Genomic DNA, 27,128 nt, shown 5'->3' on the forward strand with positions numbered 1-27,128 from the left:
AGCTTGATTTCTATAACTTACAGGAAGAAGTATTTGTAAACAGAATTGTGAATATTTGGATTTCAATGGTGATTAAAGAATAGAGGGTAATCACTGAGATTTTACAGGAATAGCTGCAGGTGCAGCACAGCAGAAGAATTAAGGGCTAGCATGCACAGGGTTCAGATGTTAATTCCCAGAACCACACAAGCCTGTAATCACAGCATTCAGAGAGGCAGAGGTGAATCTTTGTGAGTTTGAGGCCAGTCTGGTCTACAAAATGAGTCCTGTACAGCAAAGCCTATGCAGAGAAACCCTGTCTTGAACAACAAAACAAAACAAAAAAAATAACAAAAAAGTATTTTTTGGAGACAAATGGATATTGAAACAAAGGAAAATGGCATAGCAACAGCAGCAGCAGCAGCAACAACAACAACAAAACTCCAGTATTTAGTGAGAAAATATAGAAAATAATACTCTCATTAAGATGAAAGTAAATAAGAATTATTAGCTTTTTCTTCTAGAATAAAACAATAGAATTGTATGACAGAGAAATTTTTCACATACAATATAAATTAATAACTTTTCCCACAAACATGATCGAGCTGAGATATAAGGAGAAACCAGCCTTAGACATGCTGGCTTTTAAGTTGTGATAATTTCAAGAAAGGTACTTGAGAAAAATAAGAATCATGCTTGATAATGAAAGATGTAAGGTTGAGTTCTGACTATGAAGTTGAGAAAGTCACTTAACTTCTCTGAAATACACATATACTGAGTTATACCCAAGGGTGTAAAGGTCTTCTCTGGGGATTCCAGTTTACAAAATGAAAAGCTATTCAGCATTAAAATACCTGGGCCTTGTTAAAGTCAAAAATATTGAGGATTCACATTTTAAGCTATGTGTTTAAGGGCTTCAGAGTTGAAAGGTTAGCTTTCTTTCCTGGATTGAAGATCCATTATCTTGCTGTGTTATAGAAAAGATGGTTCATTATAACAAGTAAACAAAAAAAAGGTCAGTTGGTGAGCCTGCTTCTGAAACAGCAAAAATAATATCAAAGGCTTTCTGTACTCTGAGGAAATCTGCATAGTCATCTTTGGTGTCCTCTTAATTGAAGACAGTAATTCTTTCAAATATAAATGTTTTTTATTGTGTGTGTGTGAGCACTGCTTGCACATATGTATGGGGAGCACAGTGTGTACTACCCTCAGAAGAGGCCGTCAGATCCCCGGCACCTGGTTTTACAGCCAGTTGTGAGCCGTAGTGTGGGTACTGGAATCTAAGTCTCAGTCCACTGTGAGAGCAGCAACTGACTTTAATAGCTTTGCCATCTTGCCAGCCCCACGCAGAAGTGTAATTTTTAACAAGCAATAAGGGGATAACCAAAATACAACACTAATTAAAGCCTTTAGTTGTTAAGACATGTCAGTATTGTTTTTGTTCATCCTGTTTCATTAGGGTTTTCAGCACTGAGACTACACTCTCCTAAAGTACAAAACATTTTGAGCACATGAACTCTGATGTGAGTGTTCTTGAATTTATTAGACTTCCACTGAATCAAAGCTACTGGTCACATAGAAATGAATCCCGAAGCAGAGATGTCTGAGTGGATCACAAGTTTTCAGACAAGCAGATGAGTGTTTTATTTATAAAGATTGATCTAAGAGAGATTTTATCCACTGTACTAATTTTCGTTGAATGTGATATGTCGATCTTAATATTTCTTAAGGATGCTGCAGCATTTGGGAGGCAGATGTGTTTGAGGCTAGCCTGGTATACATAGTGAACTCCAAGCTACCCATGACTACCTACTGTCTCAAAAACAAAGATGGGCACAAAAAGAGCACTGCAGTTAATATTGGGATACATAATGTGAAACTTTTCAACATAAACTCAAAATACCTTGCAATTTTGTGGCTTTATTTTGGTATGCTAATCAAACGATTGATCGTCTCATTATAGACTTGAGAGGATTCTCTTTTCCAGCTTCTACATGTTCAAGAATAAGAACAGTATCTCAGTTACCTCAATTCTCAAAAGTATTTTTTTGCGGCTTCTCAAGGCTGAGATGATATTTGACTTTTCTTTGTATCTCCAGCACCTTGGACAGTGCTGGCCACGCACCAGCTCCTGGTATCTGTTTTGCAGGAGGAGATGTTTTCCTTGTGGTACCATATTTGTATGGTGTAATTTACCTGTGCCTAAATATGCTTTCACTTCACTGTGAAAAATTCCTTCTGTGCAAATTACTCCCAAATCGCTGTCACTACACTTTTAAGAAAGGATTTATACTTATAAAGTCTCTTCCTCTAAAATGAACACTAGGCTAGATACATTGTTGCAGAATATCAAGTCTTTGGCCCTATAAAAACCACCACAACATGAACGGTAAGTTTAATGTCTAAAAATGTTCTTTTAAGACAAGGGTTATATATATATATAGTCTGACCTGCAAGCTTCCAGGGGGATTTCTAAGGATAGAAGGGAGGCTCTCAAGCCTGCTCTCTGAAATAAAATTAGAAGGAAAAGAAGAAAATTTCCCTCAAATGTTAAAAATTTTGTTGCTGTGGAGCAATATGGGTAAATGTAAACTGGAAAGACATTTTCTCATTCCCTGTTCAGTTGATTCTATATTGACACATTCCTCCTGACCCCTATCACTCATGTGCACAACAGTAAAAACAAAGGGGGGAGGTGGATAGGAGGGGGGTTCCAGAAACTACCAGTTTATTTTCGCGGAAGAAGCTGGTGAGGGCAAGGGGAATCGTGGTGCCCAGTGCCACTGGGGGTCAGCAACCGTCCCTGGAAGCTCATCTTTTTTCCGGTTTGCACTAAATTGCTCATTTCTTCGTCTCTTCTCAAGAACTCTTTGTTTGCGGGACGGCGGGTTCCACAAGCTTTGTCTATTTGCGGAAATGCCATCCCAGGACTCCGCCCGAGCTGGGGGTGGGGACCGAGCCGCGCGTGGAAAGAGCGACTGAGCATTAAAGTGAGTGAACAAAGAGAACTCCCAGCCGCGCACGCCAGCGCCTCTCAGCTGCAGCAGGAGACTCCGGAGGGTAGGGCCTAGGGTGCAGGCTGCTCCAGCCGGGCTCCCAAGGAAAAGAGCTCAAGTAAATAATTGATGGGGATTGATCGGACCCGAGACAAAGCTTTGCAGGAAACCAATGCATCCGGTTTTAAGCGGCTTTGGAGCCTTCTGCCAAGTACAGGAAATGAAAGCTGAGCGAGGATTTTGATGAGCCAGCCTGTCAATTCTCCATCGCGGGCGTGGCTCTGGCCTTTTTTTCTTTTTGCCTCCCACCGGCTACCCCGGTTCCCCATCCTCACCTTCTCTTTCCTCTTTAAGCAATCGCTCCGGTTACTTCTGTCCTGTCCTCCCTTCAATCCCGCCCTCTTTCCAGCTCACCCGGTGAGGTCAGCTCATGAATACCGCTGCACTTCCTGGGGAGCGTCTGGCACGGCTTGGTACCCGGAGCATTGCTTGCTGCATTTGCAGCTACAGCCCAGCCAAGCACCGCGGGCTAGGAACCGGCTCCCCGAGCTCCGAGTCTTTGTGGTTACCGCCTTTGTTTGGAGAAACCGAGTGGGTGTGGATCCCGGGCGTGCGATCAAGCGTGCCCGGCAAGAAAGCCGCCTACAACGAAGTTGAACTTTCTCTGAAAGATAGAAAAACCAACTCGGAGGTCTTCGGAAGATCAGGAAGAAGGCAGTGTTATTGACTTGCATCAACTTCCTGGAAGCAATGCCTCTTGAGAAGTGAGAACTTCAGGGTTTCTAAAGAGATGGGGATGTGAGCTGGGATGGGTGCTGGGACAGATAGGAATTGAGATTGAAAGGACTGATTTGGTCCTTAACTGTAACAGCTTAAGTGCAGATTTCCACTGGAGAAAGGTTTGAGATACAGAACCTTGTTACTTTGTCAGGTAGTGAAAGCAGTAGGTGCCTTAGATTGTGGAGTTAGTTACTGGAGCCCAAGTCTCCCAGGTTAAAGTAGCTGGGGGTCAGGCTTCTACTGATGACTTCATTAACTGCAACCTTGTATTTTCAGTATAGCTGCTTCGGCTGGCCCACATTAGTCTGACCCATGATAAAGTAGGCCAGGCGTCCTAGCAATGGGTAACTTTGTTTTTCAGTAGTCATTGTCTCTGTATTACAAAGTGAGTTGAACAGAGAGATGCCAGAGGCAGAAAGAGAGGTGGAGAAATGATTATATCCTCAATTAAGACGCTTACAACAGACAATTAAGAGTAATAAGGTAATAAGAGACTGAGAAGTCTTCTCTCCTAAAAGGTAGGTAGATGTGTATGTGTGTGTGTGTGTGTAAGAGAAGTTGGTAAGCTTCCTGTGTTTCATAGATAAATGAGGTTCTCCTGGAAAGGAGACCAAATGAGCTAGCTGACTGGATCACTGTTTTATAATTTAAAGTGGTATATTTATTTTGGAAAGATAATCATCATATCTTACCATCATAAAGGAAGATAAGCAGCCTTCCTCCCGGGTGCAGGGTGCTCTGTTTTGGAATTTGGTATCATAAGAATGAGTGAGCATTTTAGAATTTTTAAATTTTATTTTATGTACATGGGTGTTTTGCCTGCATGTATATTTGTGTGCCACATAAGGGCCTGGTGCCCAGGGATGCCAGTAGAGGGTGTCAGATTCCCTAGAACTCCAGTTACAGACAGTTGTGAGATGCCCTATGAGTGCCTGGACTAGAACCTGTGTCCTCTGAAGAGCAGCCAGTGCTGTTAACTGCTGAGCCATCTCTCCAGCCCCATGAGTGGGCATTTTAAAGCGTCAACTTAGTCTATCATTTGCCGTCTGAGGAGATATTTAAGAATGAATCTGTTGTCTACACTGTACTTAGAACTCAGTGCTTCGTAAGGGCAGAACAAGTGAGTATAGACAAATTTTTCATTAAAAACTTCACAGCCAATAGACAGAGCTGCTTATCAAATTTTCCAACAAGTATCTTTACACTACGAAAGTAATCTCTTTGGGGTTGCCAATGACTGAATCTTATAACCAGTTTTTAATGCTAGCTTTTTCTTGAGCCTGAGGTTGATTTGTATTCATTCGTTTACATTTTCTTTTGTGTTCTATTATAGAGAAAGTTGGCTACAATTCTCTAAAGACAACCTTAGGGCCTGGAACTGAATGAGAAAAGTGTCATTTTTCTAGTGAATTTTCTCTAGGATCTTTCACCTTGTTTCTTTATTGATACCTGGGAAGACTAGTTAAATACAACTTTCCTCCACTAAACTAGGCTTTAAATACAAATTTTATATTGAGGGAAGCCACTTGACAACTTTAGTATATAAACATTTCCTTTGCATTCTGAAGCCCCCTACATACTTTACCGATCCCTTCCCCTTTGCTTTCCCATTCCTTTCTTTCTGAACCCATGTCTCGCCCCTCCCCAAATCTGCTATCTAGCGAATGCAAGCAAGCTTCAGTTGCCTTCAGATCCATCATTTGATGGAGATGGAGGAAAATGGAGACAGCGCCACTTAGGGCAAAGTGGGAACTAACAGCCCTAACACCCTTTTCTTAGTCAAAGCTTTCTTTCAACGCTTAGTTTCCCAATCGCTCAATTCTTGGTAGCCTTCCTTCTGCAGCGAATTGACCTTCGGTTTCGCAACAGTATGTGAACATACTGTATATTTCTTTTCTTTTCTTTTCTTCCAGTCTCAGCCTAGAAAGGAAGGTTGGTGGCAGAAAGGAGAGAAGAGGATGATCTAGAGATGGACGATTCCAAGCCGCATCCGGTGGGCTCTTCCTAGACTGCCATGAGTCAGCCACCGTCCGGGGGCGCTGCCCCAGCCTCAACCTCAGCTTCTGCCGCCGCAGCCGCAGCCACGGAGGCTCGCCTGCACCCGGAGGGCAGCAGCAGAAAGCAGCAGCGAGCTCAGTCACCCGCCAGGCCTAGGGACAATTCCCTCCGACAGACCGCAGGGGCCACGCGGTCCCCTCTTGGGGCCGGCCCTAAACTCAATTCCGGTCGACAGCAGCAGCTGCAGCTGCAGCAGCAACAGCAGGGTAACAAGATAACCGGTCGGGGTGCCTCTGGGGCCGGCTCTAGAGGATGCGGAGGCGGGGCGGAGAAGGCGGTGTCCTCGGTACCCAAAGGGGCTGCTCTCGGAGCTGTCCAGCCCGCGCCTGGTGCTGAAGGGTCCCCGGCGGCGATCCTAGCGACCGTGAGCTGCCGGAGGCCGGGGCCGACCGAGGAGCCACCCCGGGAGATAGAATCGGGGCCCTCGAAAGTCGGGGAACCCCCTCCGCTCGGAGGAGGAGGAGGAGGAGGCGGGGAAGGAGGAGGAGCCGGCGGCGGCCCGGGGGACCGGGAGGGGGGCGCTCCGCAGCCGCCGCCGCCCAGGGGTTGGCGAGGGAAAGGCGTCCGCCCATCGCAGAGGGGTGGCAGCGGCGGGGAGGGGGTCTCCCCTTCACCACCCACCGCTGCTACGAGCAGAGCCCCCGGCCCGGGCAGCAGAAACTCTGGAAGCGGCGTGGCAGGGGGCGGCAGCGGCGGTGGAGGGAGCTACTGGAAGGAGGGATGCCTGCAGTCTGAGCTCATCCAGTTCCATCTCAAGAAGGAGCGGGCGGCGGCGGCGGCGGCCGCGGCTCAGATGCACACTAAAAACGGTGGCGGCGGCAGCCGCAGCTCCCCGGTCTCCGGCGCCCCTGCCATCTGTGAGCCCCTTGTGGTCCCCTCCTCCTCCCCAATGGCGGCCGCCGCCGAAGGACCCCAGCAGAGCGCAGAGGGCAGCGGCAGCAGAGGGGCCATGCAGGCGGCCGCTCCACCTTCGTCGCAGCCGCACCCGCAGCAGCTCCAGGAGCAGGAGGAGATGCAGGAGGAGATGGAGAAGCTGCGGGAAGAGAATGAGACTCTCAAGGTGAGGAGGAGAGGGGGTGGGGACCCGGCGGGGGAGGGGAGGCGCGGGGCTTCAGAGGATTAGGGCGTGTCCCGGCAGGGCTGCTAACCTGTTAGGGCCACAGGGAGGGAGGGGACCTAAGAGGGTGGGGGAGGCCCGCGGCCTGCTCCTAATTTGAAATGGAACTCATATTAATACCGTTGTGTTTCATTTAAGACCAAAGCTAGGCCTTCGTTTATCCAATTATCATGATTTGCCCCACTTTCTCCCAGGCAGAGAGATCTAGAGTAACAGAACGAAAGAAGGCCTGAACTAGGCCTGGTTTTTCAGTTTCTGCTTTCAGCTCCCTGTCACTCCTTTCTCATGGAGAGGGAAGCCATAAAACTAGAAATTGGGAGTCGGGATGGGATGTTCGTGGTGCCTATCGGAGGGGCTGGAGGCAGGACTGATTTTGACCCGTGGCCTGTCACCGTCTCAGAACGAGATCGATGAGCTGAGGACCGAGATGGACGAGATGAGGGATACTTTCTTCGAGGAGGACGCCTGTCAACTGCAGGAAATGCGCCATGAGTTGGAGAGAGCCAACAAGAACTGCCGGATCCTGCAGTACCGCCTCCGCAAAGCCGAGCGCAAAAGGCTCCGCTACGCGCAGACCGGGGAGATTGATGGCGAGCTGTTGCGCAGCCTGGAGCAGGATCTCAAGGTCTGCCTCGTGGCGTGGGGTGGGGTGGGGGAGGGCGAGGGCGCGCCGGGGTCAGCGGGTGGAGACTTTGGTTGAGAGCTCCGAGCTGAAAGGGCCTTCACTGATGGCTGGCAAAGGGCGTTAGTTTCCAAGCATTCACCACAGAATGCCAGCATCCGGGAAGGGGAAGGAAATGTTCAGTTTAGTGTGCGTGTGTTTGGGGGGGAGGGGTGTCTCCTGGGAATAACTCTTCCAGAAGTAATGGGAAGAGGGCGTCTCCCTCCTGGGCGGAAACAAGGCCACTGTAAATGTGCACCAATGGCATTTTTTAAAAAAATGTGCATTGGTATTCTACCTTCATGCAAGTCTATGCCCACATGCCCGCCTGGTGCCCTTGGAGGCCAGAAGAAAGCATACTATCTGGAAATTGAACACAGAGTCCTCTAGAAGAGCATCCAGTGCTCTTAACCACCGAACTACCTCTCCATCCCCAACCAACAGTCCTTTTTGTATACGTTCTATGGATGTACCTGGGCCTTGTAACAAGCTTAGCGACAGCCAGGATCTCTCCATCCAGTCTAAACCAGGACTGCCTATGCCCTGAGCCCCTCCACTGAAAGCTCAGTTTTCCCTCAACACCCCATAATTTTCAAGATAATCTCAAAAGTTGGGGTAAAAATACATACTAGTATTAAGACAGACAAACAAAAATAATCGCAAGGACTAGAATGTGCCCTCAGTTTGAGTACTTGGAATTAGCTACAGTTATAAGGAAAAAAACAACCAAACAAGCCCCACTACCCGGTAGTTAAAATGTTAGGTTTTTTTTTTTTTTCTCCATTTCTTGGGTTGTGGGGGATAATCACAGCATGTAGCTCATGGTTTCACTGTAAAACTGAAGCAAATATGTTGAATCTATCTATAAATGAACATGAGATAAAACATATATATTAATCTAACGTAGTGGAGTTAGGGACAAAAGCTGAGTCAGACCATCTAACTACTTGTTAACTGTGCAGCCTTGAACATCTTCCTCAATACTTCCCCACTCTATAAAGTAGTGTAATAGGAGCATCTATCCCGTGGGATTGTTGGGAGGCTTAAGTGATTGATATATATGTGAATGGCTTGTAGATGTGATATTAAGAGCACTGTCACACAGTACTACGCAAATATTGGCCCTTGATGCCATTGGTATGAATAAATTGTATTTTATTTTTATAAACACATCATTTTAGGTTGCAAAAGATGTATCGGTGAGACTGCACCATGAACTGGAAAATGTGGAGGAAAAAAGGACGACGACAGAAGATGAAAATGAGAAGCTGAGGCAGCAACTCATAGAAGTTGAAATTGCAAAGCAAGCCTTACAGAATGAACTGGAGAAAATGAAGGAGGTTAGTGTCTGATCATTTCATGGTGAATTGGGTGGGTTCAGCTCTATAGAACAGAATCTCAAGGATGACAACTGATAAAGCTTTTCTTTCCTGATCACAACTTGTCATCCTACTCAACATAGTAAGAAATTGAAGATTTCATAGGAAACAGTGACTAGCAAAGACAATATTCTAACCTGAATTTCCAATTCCACTTAGTGTGAGCTACAAACAGCTACAAGCTCTTTCTATTGTTGGAATGCGAATGTGTGTGAATTAAATACATTAAAAAGCACACCACACACTTGTGCTATCAAGACAAGAAAGAAGTGATGACTGTGTTAGTGAGAGGAATAGTTTTGTGAGATTATTTCTGTGTTCATAGAACAATAAACTTCTAGAATGGGCAGGGCTGTAAAGGCCAGAGTTTTGTCTATAGCAAAGCGTCCCAAATTGTTCCATGCTCAGAATACCATCCTGAAGATATCTCTCGACAGCCAGCTCAATCCCATCAGAGCTTGATGAAGTGTTTTCTTCGTTTCCAGTTGGGATCTTCACCATTGAACCTTAAAGTGATTAATATTAGTTCTGTCTTATAGGGTGGGAGATTTAAAAGTTCTCTTTTCCATGTTAGTTCTATGAACCTCCCTGTTTTACGTGCCTTCGATCTTCTGAAAGAAGAAAGATCATAGAAAATAATCAGAGAAGGAAAAAAAGACTATCAATAAGTAATTAGAGTCATGATCAGCATTTTCACTAAACTAAAAATATTTTTGTACTACTTGTGTTATTGCCAGTATAAGGTATGAAAACTTTGAGCGAAAATCAGCAAAAGCAGTAATGGCTTCCAGAATAGTTTCCTCTGTTTGGATACGTAGAATGCCAAGGAAAATGTTTGCACATTCTGAATGTTGAACCACTCATGTCCCCATTCACAGTAAGAGCATCAGCAGTGTGATTAAGAATCTGTAAGCGTAAGGACTTAAATAGTCTTCTAGTGGAGCAAACTTTTCTTTGTGATCTGTGTGCCCACTTACTCTTACATTAGTGTATTATCTATAAACATTTTTTCAGTGATTTTTTTAATATTTCACTTATTAACTAATTAATCCTTCAAGATAGGATCTCTTTGTGTAGGTCTGGGACTTTCTACACAGTCTAGGCTAGCCTGACGCTTGGCATGACCTTTCTGTCTTTGCCTCCCAAGGTCTGAGATTGCAGATGCATGCCACCTACCCTTGACCTAAACGTCTTTTTAACATGGCAAAATAAGGAAAGTACTATTGTTGATATATGATTCTTGGCCTCTAGTCTGGAGTGCCTCTGTGTTACAGTAGAAAAATATAGAGATTGCAAATCATGTAATATGCTTCCATCAGTAAGTAATGGGGTGACCTTGAAAGGCCTCGAATTTCTCCTTTCCTCTACTTATTCTAAACTCTACAGATCGTTTCAAATGATTTTCAGTGTCTCCCACTAAGACATACTTTTATCATGCAGTCCAAAGCACTGCCATTTAAAGAACAGCACATATCTTTTTTCCCTGAAGTTGTGAAGTCAGATGTGAAATTAGTGTGTGCATAAGTATGTATTATCTTCAGCGATAATACACAGGTGAGGAGTTTCAGAATTTGTTACTGTGTTTCTGGGGGAGGAGGGAATGAGGGAGGTGGCTGTATTAGTTTGCAAGGACTGCATTCATGAAATGCCAGATGCTTTACTTTATCCCAATTCTGGAGGCCGGAGGGTTCGTTTCAACAAGGTTGGTCCATTCTGAGGGCTGTGAGAGAAGGATCTGCCCCAGGCTTGCCTCCTTAGCTTGTTCATAGTCACCTCCATGTTCCCATGGCAGGCTCCATGCATGAAAACTACAGGGTCTGTGTGCATGTGTGCATGGCCCCTCCATCTGACATACTCTCACACTAGCGCTGTCCCTTGCTCACACACACACTCTCTCTGTGTGTACATTGTATGGATGCTTATAGAGGTCAGAGGTCAACCTCAGATGGTGTGTCTCAGGATCTGTCCATCTTTTTTTTTGAGACATGATTTCCCACTGGCTCTTATGGTTGTAGGAATAGGCTAGGCTGGCTGGCCAGGAAGCCTCGGGGATCAGTGTATCACTTCCTCCTCAGTGCAAAGCTTACAATCATGCGCCACCACACACAGCCTTGTTACGGGATGCTAACTGGTTCTTGGGATTGCAAGGCGAGCACCTTACCGTCTGACATAGTTCCCATTCACAGGCACACAAGTCGTATTAGGCTAAGGTCCATCCTATCGGCTTTACTTTCAATAGATTACTTTTGTAAAGAAATTATCTCCAAATAATTTTCTCCTACCTAGAGATCATTTCCTAACTGGGGATTAGGATGTCAACAGGAGTTTGAGGAAGAAGGTAAAGGAAGATCCCTTGAGAGCTTACTGTTGGTAAATGAGACAGTCCAGTGTCCTTCTGAGGCTTCTTCCTGCGAAGGTGTGACTTTTTTTTTCCTGGTCCTGGTCTTTGTTTTTACCACTAAAAGCATTCAAGTAAAAACAAACCTGACTTGATGACCAGAGTTAAAAGAGAAATACCTTGTCATTTGGTGTCGTGTAGGTATTTCTCAAGTGAATATTCGCTTAAGTTGAGGAACTGGGAGGTGTCCGAGGACATGAAATAGTCACTGGGCAAGCCTGAGGGCATGAGCTCGGATCCGTGGCACTCTCGTCAAGCCAAGCAGGCCACTACGTGCACTGCGGATCCATAACCCAGTGGTGGTGAGGTGGCGGGACAAAGGCAAGTGGATTCTAAGGCCTCACTGGCCTGTAAGCCTAGCCTATATGGGGAGACCAGGTTCAAAAGGTCATGGACTCCAAAAGAAGGTGAAAAGTGACAGAGAAAGACACTCAACACTAAGCTCCAATCTCCACATTCTTATACACGAACACCAACATAAACACATAAAAAAAAATGGTATAAGTGTTTTCTGATTTTTCATCCTGTATCCTGAAAAGAGGAAGATGCTCATAGACCCATTCACTAGCCAGACAGGTGGGCCCTCCTGTATCTTAAAGTAAAAATCACTTCCCTGCAATAATTTCTTCCTCAAGGACACTGGCTCTCAGTTAGAAAAATGTGGGTATTGTACCAGACAGTGGGCGCCTGAAAGAAAATTCATGTTCACCAAAGAATAAGGAGAACTCAGACTCAAACTCTAATTAAATAAGGCATCCACGAAATAAGGCATCTGGAGAATTTAGCAGTACTTAGGCAAGACATCAGCTCTCTGTGTTTATTATGTGTGGGGTCCATACATTAATGATCATGTGTATATGCAGTCATACACACACTCATGCACACACATTTGCCTGTGCATGGAGATCAGAGGTCAACATCACGTACTCTCCTCGATCTCCACCTTAAATTTTGAAACAGTGCCTCTCCCTGAATCTGGGTGGAGCTCACTGTTAGCCAGACTGTCACAGGAAGTAGGTCTTCATGTCTCTGTTATTCCTCCCACAAATGCTGAAATTGCAGTTATAAGCTGCCATGCTGGGCTTCTATGGAGGTTTGAAATCAGGGTCTTACACTTGTTCTCCAGGCAAGTTGGTCACTGAACAATCTCCCCAGCCCAAGACATTAGCTTCTAAAAGCATTTTTTCTTTTTACTAAGAAAAATAATATTAGAAATCATGTGATGGGACGAGGGAAGAAAAGCAGAAGTTAGAAAAAGACATGGATGGCACAAGGAAATGTAAAAAGTACTCAGTGCAAACGAGGGAAAGTGAAAAGCAATGTGGCGGGCATAAGCATCTGCCCAAGGCTGGCTTCATCCTGTCAGGAGAGTGCCTGAAGGGAACATAGCTTAAAAGTCAGAAATATCCCACTCAGTTGGGGTACTTGGAATGATAACGTTGTTATCGTCTGAGAGAACAGTGTTACAACTGAGCTGCAGGCTGGAGAGGTGTCAGAGGATTGGCCTCCAAGCCTGACACAATGAGAGTTTGATTCCCAGACCCCACTCCCTAAAACTGACCCTTGAGTTCCATAGGCAGGCTATGGCACCCCCCCAATAATTAAAAATAAATAAGTACATGAATGAATAGCAACAATGAAAATAAACTGAGCTGCTATAGCGGCAAGGCTCCCTTGTGGGAAGGTACTGTTAACCATCAGCTTTCTCATTTGTGAGGTGAAGATAGTTAAAGCCTTACTGAGAATCGACCATGTGAACTAGAAGCCTTTTGTGTCATTTTGCCCATGGATGAAAAACAGAACCATGTCAAATTCTGATGAAGAGAAGATGCTCGTTATAAAGTCATGAAATATTAAATGAAGGCAGCCCTCTAATACAAAGATTTCAGCTGTATGTGTGGATCTGCAGAGATGCTGAAGAGTGCCCCTGAGACCAATAGACCATCTGCTAGAGTTTGGAACCATTTACTAAAACTTTAACTAGCTCCAAGGGTATTGACCAATGGCTGTCGGCGCTGGTGGCTGCACAGAGTCCTCTGCACCTGCGCACATCCATCTGCTTGTCCTCTCCCTCTGAGAGGATGGAGTGGGCACTTGGGAGTAAAAACCGAGTAGAAGCAGGATGGGGGTAATTAGTTTAGGCTTTTGCAATTTGTTCCCTATATTGAAGCAGCTGATATTCTGCCAACTGCGAACGAGAGGGACCTCTTAAAATGCTGCCTTCAAATCTTAATGGTATTCTCATCCTCGTTATGAACATTGATTTGCTGGTATCAGTATGTCCTCTTCCTGCAGTAAAACGCTTTTACCTTTCTGTAACACAGAGAAAGTGACAGCCTGTCTTTCAGCATCATGAAGGATCAGAGCAAGAGAGATTTCTGTGAAAGTTATTGCACACTAAGAAGGAACTCTTTGAGTGTCGGGATAGTTTTATGCACAAATAAGATAAAGTTGGGGTTTTGTAGGAGGCTCTGTACATGTTCTCTGGGTTGAATGAGTTTGGGCCCCTGTGAAATCAGTCACTGCCCTTCATGGAGTTCTCCTGCCTTCATTAGAGGGAGCATCATTTTTGAATGTGTCAAAGTTCCTTGTGTTCATCATGTGGGGGTGTGTTCAAAAGTCGTATTTAATGCTTACAGTTTGAAGAACAGTTTATGATAGATACTTGAGAAAAAGTCATTTTTAAAAAGACCATAAAGGATGAGCTGATGATGGGAACTATTCACCAGATCTTTGCATTTCAGAATCTCTCTTATCTTTGTTGTTTCTTCTCTCAGCCTTACATAAGAAGCTCAGAAATAATAGTTTTCTTAAAATTTTCCAGTCTTGACTCTAGAGGGCTCTTACCTGCCCAGCTGCACTAGCATCATCTGCCTTGGGACTTTTACTTCCTGTGTGCTTGGCTGGTATATCCTATCTATTATAATGAGATTTCATTCTGGAACACAGAAATAATTAGCGCTATAAATTTTGGCAGTAATATCACTGTTCTTTTAATACACTGTGATTACATCTGGTGCTTTTTACATACAGGGCATTTCAATAGATAAATCTACGACCTATGTGTTCACAATTTTGTGTGCATTTTCTTTTATGAAAATGGATATTGTGTTAACTATACTTGCCTTGGTAGGTCATGTTTATCTAAGTTATAAAGTACAAAAAAAAAAAAAGCAGTTTTAAATGAAAAATCAGTGACAGCCTAGCCTGTGATGCAGTTTTAATGGTGAATTATTCAACATGTGATTATTTACTCCTGGTCCTGGTAGTTTGTTAAGATGTGGAAAATGGAGGCAAGAGAAACGACTCATTGGTTCAGAGCGCTTGCTGCATTTGCAGAGAACTCACTCACTCTCTGGCATCCCATGGTGTCTCACATCCCCTATAACTCCATTTGCTTAGTGTCCTCTTCCGACCTCCGTTGCCTTCTGCACCTGATGCACAAGTGCACACTTACGAACATGTGCCAGTGAGATACATATTTCTAACACTCAACGCTGCTGAAGTGAACATTATTCTTAAACACATGGAAATTATTTTTCAAACCATAGACAATAGTTTGTCAAATAATATAGGACGGAGTAATAAATTAAAGAAGACTGGGCCGTGTAAGCATTGAGACGCTTGTACTCCACAAAGTTACCACTGGTTGTCAAGACGTTTCTTTATTGCACCTTTGTTTATCCACTTTGTCTTCTTTTGTGTGTGCACACGCACAAGTCACAGCACTCATGTCGAGGTCAATGGACAACTTGTAGGGGTTGATTTGCTCTCTCTGCCATGGGCGTCCCAGAGATTGAACTTTTGCCATCAGTTGTGCCAGCAGGTGCCTTTATCCTCTGAGCCATCTTCCACACTTGTGAATACATTTTCAAAACATATGCTTGTTGAGGAGTTATGAATTTTACTGCATCTTTTTAAGGAAATTACCTATGTAGTGGCATATGCTTAGAAGTAGCTCCTAAATTTGGTCTTAGGCAAGTGACTCTTTTTCCAGTTGTCAGGCAGAAGCAAAGTATCTCTTAGATAAGAAATTGATGTACTGTTTTGTGAAATATTTTGAGTATTTATTTCAGGATATATGTACATGTAAAATTTATGATTATTTACATAAAAGTACAGGTTAGCACTATCCTACCCCAATATTCACACACAGTTGCTCATACCCTACCTCCTTTCTTGGTTAAATTTGTATATATTCTTATATGATATTCTTGGAATTGTAAAGCTTTTCATTAGTATAGAGTTTACAGACTAAGGACATAACTCAGTGGCAAAGCACTTGCCTTATGTGCACAAGGCCCTAAATACCAGGGGAAGGGAAGAAAGGGGAGAGGAGGAGAGGGGAGTGGAGAGGAGGGAAGGGGAGGGGAGGGAAGAAGAGGAAAGGGGAAAAGGGGAGGGAAGGGGAATCAATTTCATCAGATTCAGCACATTCTTTGTGAACACACTTGCACTTCCTATCTAAAATCCAACCTTAATGTTTAAAATATAATGGTACCATCATTCAAAAGTTGTGTTTGAGAGTCTGCTGAATTTACTGATAAGTCATATTCATGAGAGCTGAGTCTTCATCTCTGGTCTCTGCTTTGGTCCAGTTTGATTGATGTGCTCTAAGAGCTCTGAGCTGAGCTTTGAATGACCCACCCTGAGAGGGCAAGTCAGCGGTATGCCTACAGAAATGTCTCCATTGCAATAACTAATATAGTTATGGAAAGTTGTTTACTGCTCTGACTCCTGTATCCAGGTTGTTTCAAAAAGTGACTTACATGCCTCACAATAAAGCTAGTCAACAAATGAACCAAAGGTCTAAAAATCAAGTCGAGTAAACTTTCTGAGAAGATGAAAATAAGTTTGATCCAGGGGATAGGCATTGCTGTGAAATGGCTGAATTAGTAGCAACTGAAGTAGGGGAAACACTGAAAGAATTTCTTTCCCAGCCATGCCAGATATGGAGGCAACACTTAGTTGCTAAGAAATGTTGATTATTTTAAACTGACTCTATGGCAGCCAGCATGGATGGATGTGCTTTCTAAACAATGCTTGCTTTTCATCTACGTGATTATTAACTTAGGAATTAAAAATTCTCAGAAAATAAAATCAGGTATTTTCTCATGACCCGCGAACTTCAGAATGATTTATTAGAAAATGCTTATGCTCTGGAGTCTGAAAGCTGCATGGGGCTTTGTCTATATTTGTATAAATTAAACTGAGTATTCTCAAGAGTACTTATGAAAGGGACATTTTCTATTTTGTCAGCTAGTCATCTGTATTCTTCCTTGAAGTTCTATCATCATTGGTAAAACTGAATGTATTGTTGAGGTAGTTGTCTTCCTGTGACAAAACACCTGACAAAATCACCTTAAGGGCGGCATGGCTCATTTTTAGCTTACAGTTCTAGGAGATACAGTCTGTGATGGCAGCAGAAACTCAAAGTGGCAGGTCATATCACATCCATGATCAGAAAGAAGAGAGTAATCTTTGCTTGTGCTCGTCTTGCTTCCTTCTTTTTATTCAGTCGAGGACCTCAGCCACCATAGTTATAGTGTGTCTTCACACCCCAACCTAATCTAGCTAACCCCTCACCAATGTGGCTCACAGCTTGCCATCTGTGTAATTCTACCAAATGGGCAATTCTGTCAAATTGACAATACCACCATAATTTAGTCTTTATAACTATGTTTTCCTGTTTTTTTTAAACTGTAGTGTGATTGTGTAGATATGACAGAGAAGAGACAAGAGACAGGGAGATGTATTAAGCTATAGATCAGAGTCTAGTTTCACCCTCTAGGAATCAGAACTGAAGATGTCCCCATGTTGGGGTCCGGACAAGCAGAGCCTTCCTCAAAACTGGGCCGTAGCTCCTCCTTATACAGCCTTATCTATCTGCCCTAGGAGCCACAAACGTCCATAGAGCAACCAAAAATTTCACTGTCCTTTGCAACACACCAACCACAGTATTGAATGATGACATCCTAACTTAGGTGAGCTTTCCAGCAACAAAAACCTCCAGGGTGAAATCTGTCTCTGTTAACTGCCCGTTAGCTGCCAGTCTCTCATCACCGAGGATTCCTGACTTGATGAGCATTGGTCCTCGGTGACACATCCAAACATCTGTGATTTTTCTCTTACATAAATTTAATTGGTTAGTCTCTCATGACTTTGGTTTGGGGAATTGTTTTTATGTTCCCCAAAGCATAATTCTCTAATTTTGCTTGGGTTTGTATGTATGATAGACATAAACCTCATGTGAAATGAGCCTTTCCCTCACTCCCCTACCTCACTCCCCATCTTTAGGAATTCCAAGTCTATAGCTGGGACTTACATAATATAGGTGTGCCTTTAGACTTTGGGCCAGTATTATGGGTTGAATATCGATGTCCCCTCAAGCTCATGCCTGAGTCCTTGATCCCTCACTGACAGTCCTTTTGAGGACATTCTGGAAATGCCAGGGGTAAGCCTAGCAGGAAGAATTAGGTCAGTGGGAGTGTATCTTTGAATGTGATGCATGGTTCCCAACCTGCTCTTCACACACTACTTTCTTTCTGCATAAGACTGATGGCCTCCTAAGCCACACATACCCATGCCATGATGTTTCCCAAACATACGTGACAAAGTAACTCTGAAATTGTAAGTCCCAATCAGTCTTTGCTCTCTTGACATGTTTCTGTTGGGCATTTTGTCACAGTAAATAACAGGCAATAATTAACACTACTGTTCTCTACTGCTTCCATCTATTGTGGTCAGTCTTGGCACCAGACAAGAGCCTTTGCACACTACTAGAACTGTCAGAATGCAACATCCTGTATAGCTCAAGTCCTTTTGTATACAGCTAAAAACCTACAAAATTTTTACTTTAATTTAACAAACATGAATTACTATTAAATACATACACACATACACACATATACAGAGAGAGGCATAGACATATGTAATTGTAAGGGTTATTGGATATTGTCATCATGGAGATAGTCTGTGCACTCAAGTTATTTACAGGAATGACAATTCTTAGTGGATTGTGCTTTGACAGATAATTATTGTACCAAATGATTTATGTCAGAAGCTTTTCATAAGAACATCCAGGTTGAGTTCTCTGAGATTAAGATCCAGACCTGTGTTTGTCCCTATAGATTCCTCAACATTCAGTTTGGTGTCAGGATTTATACAATTTGACCACTTATATTTGTAATATAATAACTTCTATTCCATAGTTGATATTACTATTTTGCTTTGGTTCTGTTGTTTTGAGATCGTATTTCATATACCTACCCTGGACTGCCTTTAAATTCACCGTGTAGCTGCAGATGCCCTTGAACTTCTGTTCCTCCTACTTCCCACTCTCAAGTGCTGGGATTACAGACTTGTAGAAGTGAGCCTGCTTGCACTTAACTTGAGCATATATTCTCCACATGCTATATCATAAATTTCCTCAGACTTGGTTGAGTTCACCTTCATGATTTCCATAACAACCAGAAGACAACCTGTCACAGAGCTGATGAGCAATAAGAAACTTTTCTAAAAGACAAAAATTATAAAATTCTAATTAAAAGAGATGTTTTGTCTTAGAGCTAAAGTAACAAAACAAACAAACAAATGAACAACAAACAAAAAAACCACCAGAAAAGCAACTCAAAACAAGACTTTTTTATGGTGCCTAGTGCAATGCAAACAAAATCAGAAGAGGGCAGGTAGATAAATGTCTTCTCCCCTGCCTAGCTCTCCTCCCTCACTGTTTTCTGCATGCTAAAGAGGAAGGTTCCACTCATCAGCGTGCTGGAGCACAAGGGGAGTGGGGCCATTCTGTCGCTTTACTATCTCCATAGCTAAAGTATTTGTTCTCTGCATTTAAGAGCCTTATTTCTACTGAATTCATGGATATATACCATATATGTAAAAACTGAAGCCAAAGAAGAAGATCACAAGAAGATAAGCTTGAGGTCATGGGAGCATCTTATTAGCTGTTGAAATGAGCATTCACTTGGTTCCGGAACACTCATGCTGCTTTGGAATAGATAATACACAGTTTTGTTGCATATTTTCTAACTTAAACATCCAGGGGTTTTTGTAATTATTTTTAGATTTAACTGAATTTTAATAGATACATAATTTTATGTTTTAATAGATGTACAATTATTTATTTGATGTTTTAAAATATAATTCCATTTTTACGTTCTGTGGTCATTTAAACTGATCTTTATAACAATGGTAAATGACATTTGCAGATGACATTTGAAGATGTCATTAAGCTTCCCTCCTGACATTTTCCGTTTTATCCTTACACTTCTCACTTAATAGGGCCATTTATATTCAGTACAACTCAACTTACTAATACTTAAAATAAAAGATTCAAAGCTCTCTGCATTCATCCACTGCCTAGATCAGTTATTTCCAATTGTCCAGTCAATTAATCTTATAGGCAAATGCATCATAAAATTAGCTCTGTTATCTTTACTTTCCTTCACAAAGTTTCCTAACATCCATCCCACTGGCCAAAAACCTTAAGTTGTAGCTTAAATAATTAGACAGTTGCTTACTGCATTGCATACTGACAGTTAGTATGTTTTTATGCAGGTATATCCACTGCCTACTTGCACATGGAAGAAAAATTTCAGACCATGATCCATCCAGCTAAACTTAGGAAAAGCTCACATGGAAGGCATTTTCTTCCAAAGACACAAATAGATGTTAGAGTCATTGATTTAGAGGACTAGTTAAGAGTAAATTAGAAAAGTTGTCTTCTATAAGGACTCTAATGGTTATCCCATCTTAATTCTACTGTTGTTAACTCTAAGAATTTTGTTCTTTGTAGCATATTTTGTATATGTATTCAGTTTTTCTAATTACTATGTTAAAAAATGAAATGGGGGGCGGGGACTGGAGAGATGTCTTAGAGGATAAGAGAATGGCTGCTCTTCCAGAGGTCCTGAGTTCCATTCCCAGCAACCACATGGTGGCTCATAACCATCTATAATGAGATCTGGTGCCCTCTTCTGGCCTGCAGGCAAACATGCAGGCAGACCACTATACATAATAAATAAAATAAATCTTTTAATAAAATTAAAAAAGGAATTAAAAATTCAGTTCATTCAGATGCTGGAACTATAGGCTAGACTTTATTAATGCAAAGAGGAGTCTAGACTAAGCTGGTTAGTGCTAAGTTATTCCCTGTTATAGTACGTCATTTCAGTGTTATCTTTGCTTTCATATGCCATTATATAGCCACATAAAAATCCTATGTTTGTTCCTAGTGACTTTCAACCACATCCTCTACATTACTAAACTGTAAGCAATATTCTTTAGTTTATTTTCCAGAAGCTAGAGATGCTATCTCTTTTGGGACACTGGCTTTTGAAAGTTGCCACTAGTAAACTTCATGCAGGATTTGTATATGGAAAGCATTAAGTTAAAAATAATATTTATCTTATTATCTATACCATTTTGTTTTAGCTCTGGGCTTTTGTTTGCAATGAGCAAATATGAGTTCAGTGATGCAGGCAGGACTACAGAGAATCAAGCAGGGCTCATGAGGCATTTGGAGAAGACCAGTAATACATGGATGCCTTCCCCACTCCAATAGATAGGTAGGTAGATGATAGACAGACAGACAGTTACAGACATACATACATATATAATAGACACATAGATACATAAATACATAGATGATAGATATTGATAGGATAGATGATAGATACATAGATGATAGATACATAGATGATAGATAGAAACATGATAGATGATAGATTTTTAGACAGATGATAGATAGATAGATAGATAGATAGATGATAGCTAGATGACAGATGATAGATACATAGATATATGATAGCTAGATGACAGATACATAGATGATAGGATAGATAGATACGTTAGATAGATAGATGATAGATAGATAGATAGATAGATAGATAGATAGATAGATAGATGGGATAATAGATGGATGGATGGAAAATAGGTACATCAAGCTGTAGAAACAGCATTACAGATGCAGTGGCAGGTGAACTATGGCACCTGGTGGTGCCTTTTGACTGTTGGTTGATGGAAGGGAACTTGGTTACTATTTTTTATGTAGTGATGAAGGATGAAGCCATGAGGAATACTTTCCCCCATATCATCTTCCATCTTCTTACCTCAGCATTTCTGCCAGTGTCTTTAATAGCAGAATCCAAGCAAGAGTTAAGCAGTGACTGAGCATGGGTTTTCAGGGAACTCTTCCCTACCCTTCCTGGCCTGCAGTGAACAGTACTTAGACTGTCTTCCTGTAGCACAGAACAATGCAGAGAAGGGGCAAAAAAAGTATCTTGGTAGCTACAAAAAGAATAATAAGCTCAGGGATTAATACCTGGACATGTCTAGGTGAAAATCTTTGTTTATAGCATGTTCAAACTATGTAAAATATGAATCAGAATGTACTTGTTCTTCTAAAAAAAAAGCCTTGTTGTATAATAGAGGCTTGGCCATCACATGCTCCATTTTTTTTTTTCTTAGCATCTATTTCAATAATGCTGGACAGCTAAGCTCTCGTCCTTTTACTTTTGATCCTTCTCTGTATCCCTAGAAAATTTCTCAGGTTCTCGTAATAATTGGATCAGTTCTTTGCCATGTTATATTTGCTTTCTAAAGACACCATGGATGGATGATTAACCCTTTGAATTTTAGGGTCTGAATTGTCTTATTTCTAGTAATGACCTAGCCTTTCCTTTCCTGCTCACCCTCCTCCTATAACCCTCAGTCTGTAGAGGCCATCTGTGCTATTTTTAAGACTGCAGTGTTTGCTAAAGCTTCCTTCTGTTTCTCAGAGTCAATATATTTTGAGATACTGGTTGATTACTTTTTCTTTTCATCTTGTGAATCTTTAAAAATCAACATAACAAAATTTATTTGATGCCTGAGGTACAGTTTATAAGCCATAATGTTTTAAAGCATTCTATTTTATAGGTGCATAATTGAATAGCCTTTAGTAAATATACAGTACTTTTCAACCATAACCCAATTTTTTAATATTTGAATCTTTCCACAAAAATCCCATGAGGCCATTCTGTCCTCAACCCTGTCGTCCCTGTCCTCAATCATCTATGGACATACCTACTGCTTTTAGAACACTGTCCTGCTCTTTTTTTTCTCCAATTTTTTTCATTATCAAGATTACTGACTTCCTTTACTGGACTATCTTGTATTATGTTTTGCTTGTTTATTTGATGTTTCCTTTTCTGATCATTTTTATTAATTTATTCTTTCATATATTACATCCTGACTACAGTTTCCTGTTTCCCCTTCCTCTGCTCCCCTATCTACTCCACATCTCCACCTCCTCCATCCTATCCACTCCTCCATTCATCTTCAGAAAAAGGCAGGCCTCTCAGGGATATCAACCAAACATGCATATCAAGTTACAATAAGACTGGGCACCGCCCCTCATATGAAGGCTGGAGTAGGTCACCCAGTAGGAGGACAAGGGTCCCTAAAACAGGCAAAAGCATCAGAAATAGGTCTCCGTTCCCTCTGTTAGGAGTCCCCCAAAACACCAAGCTACACAACTACAGCATAAAACGAAGGGCCGAGGTTAGATCCATGCAGGCTTCCTGGTTGTCAGTTCAGTCTCAGTGATCCACTATGTGCCCACGTTTATTGATTCTGTGGGTTTTCTTGTGGTATCCTTGAGCCCTCTGGCTTCTACAATCTATCCTCCCCCTATTCAGTAGGAATCCCTGAACTCTGCCTAATGTTTGGCTGTGATTCTCTGCATCGGCTACCATCAGTTACAGAGCCTCTTTAATGACAGTTGTGTTAGGCATCAACCTACGACTGTAGCAGAATATCATTAACCATCATTTCATTGGTGGCAAGTCATGTTTGGTCCTATCCTAGGTCTCAGAGCCACCCAGCCTCTGGTTTCTGATCCTCCAAGCAGTGTCAGAGGTGGTCTCCCTCTCCTAGCATGAATCTCAAGATGGACCATTCATTGGTTATCCATTCCCACAGTTTCTGTGCCACCTTTACCCCAGCACATTGTGCTGGCAGAGAAAATTGTAGGTCAATGTTTCTGTGCTTGTATTGGTATTCCAGACCTCCACTGGACATCTTACCTTGTTGTAAGAGGTGGCTGCTTCAGGCTTTGAATCCTAGGTTTCTACCTTGCCTGGAATTGTCCTCCTAGTTCCAGCTGTCTCTCCCAGTACTCTCTTCTTCCATTATCTCTCTATCTGATCCCTCCTAGTCCCATACCCATCAGTGCCCAGTCCACCCAAAATATATATTCTATATCTTCTTTCCAGGGAAATCCATGCATCTCTCTTGACTCCTCCTTATTCCATAACCTTGGGTCTGTGGATTGTAGTATGATTATCCTTCTCTTTACAGTTTATAGCTATATTAACTGTACAATGAATGATGTTAACAGAAAGTATTCACTTATAAGTGAGTGCATACCATATTTGTTTTTCTGGGTTACCTCACTAGGTATAATTTTTTTCTAGTTCTATCCATTTACATGCAAATTTCATGATGTCATTGTTTTTAAAACCTGAGTAGCATTCCACTGTGTAAATGTACAACATTTTCTTTATTCATTCAGGTTACAAAACATCAAAAAGATGTTTTTTTTTTGTTTTGTTTTGGAAAGGAAGTCCCCTGTCCACATAATAATCAAAACACTAAATATACAGAACAAAGAAAGAATTCTAAAGAAGAGCAAGTTACATGTAAAATCAGACCTATTAAAATTACACCCAACTTCTGAATAGAAATTCTAAAAGCTGAAAGGGCCTGGACAGATGTCCACAGACTTTAAGAAACCACAGACGTCAGCCCAGACAGCTATACCCAGAAAAACTCTCAATAACCGTAGAAGGAGAAAAGACATTCCATGACAAGGCCAAATTTAAATATATATGTATACAAACTGAGCATACTAAAAGATGCTAGAAGGAAAACTCCAACCCAAGGAAGTTAACTCTACCCACAAAATCACTGGCAATAAATAATCTCACACAAACAAAACCAAAAGATAGGAAGCACATGCACACACACCCAAACACACACCATCATCATCACCAACAACAAAATAACAGGAATTAATAGTCATTGGTAATTGATATCCCTCAATGTCAATAGATTTGGCTCCCCCAGTAAAAAGACACAGGCTAAAAAAATCAGTGCAAAAACAGGATCCATTCTTCTACTGCATACAAAGAAACACACCATAACATCAAAGATATACATTACCAAATAGTTAAGGGTTGGAAAAAGATTTTCGAAGCAAAAAGACCCAAGATACAACCTGGTAAATTTTGGGTTGAAGTTTTTCTGGGTGGGTTGGTTTTCCCATCCCTCTACTAGGAGTCCTGTCTAGTCAGAGGGTGTCCTTTTCAGTCTCACCTAGAGTCACCCCCCTATCCTCCCAGAAGCTTACCTTGTCTGATGTCCCCATCTCGTCATAGAGATGCCTCTGCCCACGGTTTCTCTTTTCTCTGTAGGCCATCTGTCCTCTCCCCTGGCCCCTACCCATCCTGCTCACCTCAGGTTTGGTTTACACCCTCATTTCTCTCTGTGTTCTCTCTCTTACCTGGTTCAACCACTTTAGTTTTTAATTCTGTTTCCCCTTCTGAGTGGGATTAAGGCATCCTCCCTTAGGTTCTTCCTGTTACTTACCTTATCCTGTATTCTATGGCTAATATATACTTATAAGTGAGTACGTGCTATGTGTGTATTTCTGGGTCTGCGTTACCTCACTCAGGCTGATCTTTACTAGTGCCATACATTTGTCTGCAAATTTCATAATTTCCTTGTTTTAAGAAGTTGAATAGTATTCCATTATGTAAATGTTCTACAATTTCTTTATCCATTCTCCAATTGAGAGATATCTAGGTTGTTTCTAGATGCTGGCTATTACAAATAAAGGTGCCCTGAACATAGCTGAGCAGGTGTCCTTGTTAAATAGGGGAACATCTTTTGCGTGTATATCCAGGAGTGGTATAGTTGAGTACTGAGGTAGAGCTAGTCCCCGTTTTCTGAAACAGCACCAGATTGATTTCCAAAATGGTTATGCAAGTTTACACTCCCGCCAGCAATGGAGAAGGGTATCCTTTTCTGTGCAACCTTACCAGCATTTGTTGTCACTTGAGTTTTTGATCTTAGCCATTCTGATGCATGTAAGATGGAATCTCAGAGTTGTTTTGATGTGAACCCTTGATGACTAAAGAAGTTGAACATTTCTTTAAGTGCTTCTCAACCCTTAGAAATTCCTCTGTTGAGAATTCTCTGTTTATCTCTGTACCAAATTTTTAATGGAATTATTTGGTTTGTTGTTGTTTAATATTTTGAGTCCTTTATATATTTGGAGTCTTAGTCCTTTGTTGTATATACGACTGATGAAGATCTTTTTCCAATCTGTAGACTGTGGTTTCATTCTATTGACAGTGTCTTTCATGTTACAGAAGCTTTTCAATTTCAAGAGGTCCTATTTATGAATTGTTCATCTCAGAGCCTGAACTGTTGGTATTCTATTCAGGAATTTGTCTTCGTACCAATGAGTTCAAGACTCTTCCCCACTTTCTCTTCTAAAAGATTAATGTATCTGGCTTTGTGTTGAGGTCTTTGATCCACTTGGACTTGAGTTTTGTGTGGAGTAATAAATATTGATCTATTTGCATTTTTACATGCAGACATCCAGTTGCTGAGGATGCTTTCTTTTTTCCCCTTGTATGATTTTGGCTTCTTTGTCAAAAAATCAAATATTCGTAGGTGAGTGGGTTTATGTCTGGGTCTTTGATTTGAGTCCATTAATCAACCAGTCTATTTCTATGCCAGTGTTCTGCAATTTTTATTATTACTGCTCTGTAGGATAGCTTATGATCAGGGATGGTGATATCTGGAGAAGTTCTTTTATTGTACAGAAATGTTTTAGCTATCCTGGGTTTTTTTTTTTCCATATAAAGTTGATGGTTGCTTTTTCAAGGTCTGTGAAGAACTGTGTTGGAATTTTGATGAGAATTGCATTGAATCTGTAGATTGCTTTTGGTAAGCTGGCCTTTGTCGTCTCTTAATATTTATGTGTTATATGTGTTGAACACACATGTGCACATGCCACAGCATGGGTGTGGAGGTCAGAAGTTAACACTTAGGATTCAATTCTCTCCTCCCATCATGTGAGTTCAGGGTATGGACCTCAGATTGGTTTGGCAACAGGAGCCTTTAGCCACTGAGCCATCTCATTGACTTTTTCTGTCATTTTAACAATAACCATTCTAATTTAACTACTATGATGTATTGTTATAGTATTGATAGATATTTTAATCTTTTAACAGCATTTTTAAAGTGGTAAAATGTTTAAGTCAAATTAATTTTTTAAATATTTTTTGGTCTTAACTTTAATTATATATAGTACCATATATATATATATATATATATATATATATATATATATATATATATATATATATGGGGGATTTTTGGAGAGAGGGTCTTGATATATATTTTTTAAGTTGGTCTTGAACTCATGATCCTCCTGCCTCAGCTTTCCAAGTCCTTGGCTTACAAGAATGTACCAATGTCTTTCCAATGCGCTCAGTAGACTCCTGTCAATGTTCAATGCGCATCCCATCTGTCTTTGTAAACGAGGATTGATAATCTTACCCCATGTCCGCTCTCTTGATTATCTTTTTTAGGTGTATAGATTTCATTATGTTTATTATATCTTATAGGTCTACATAAGTGAGTATATACCGTGTTTGTCTTTCTCCTTCTGGGATATTTCACTCAGGATGAT

General features: G+C 41.6%; 1 protein-coding gene across 2 annotated transcripts in view; it reads left to right on the forward strand.

Annotated features, from left to right (window-relative positions):
* Positions 1 to 3,485: 3,485 nt before the first annotated feature.
* The window catches only part of Soga3 (SOGA family member 3), a 51,576-nt gene continuing 27,933 nt past the window's right edge, over positions 3,486 to 27,128 (forward strand). For both annotated transcript variants that reach the window (XM_055599383.1, XM_055599382.1), the window contains exons 1-4: positions 3,486 to 3,739; positions 5,669 to 6,873; positions 7,331 to 7,555; positions 8,773 to 8,931. In XM_055599383.1, the coding sequence (XP_055455358.1) occupies positions 5,770 to 6,873; positions 7,331 to 7,555; positions 8,773 to 8,931 (1,488 nt within the window). In that variant the 5' untranslated portion in view covers positions 3,486 to 3,739; positions 5,669 to 5,769. The remainder of the gene's footprint in view (positions 3,740 to 5,668; positions 6,874 to 7,330; positions 7,556 to 8,772; positions 8,932 to 27,128) is intronic.

Source organism: Psammomys obesus, unplaced genomic scaffold (genome assembly GCF_907164565.1).
Source record: "Psammomys obesus unplaced genomic scaffold, mPsaObe1.curated_primary_1811, whole genome shotgun sequence".
Classification (NCBI taxonomy): domain Eukaryota; kingdom Metazoa; phylum Chordata; class Mammalia; order Rodentia; family Muridae; genus Psammomys; species Psammomys obesus.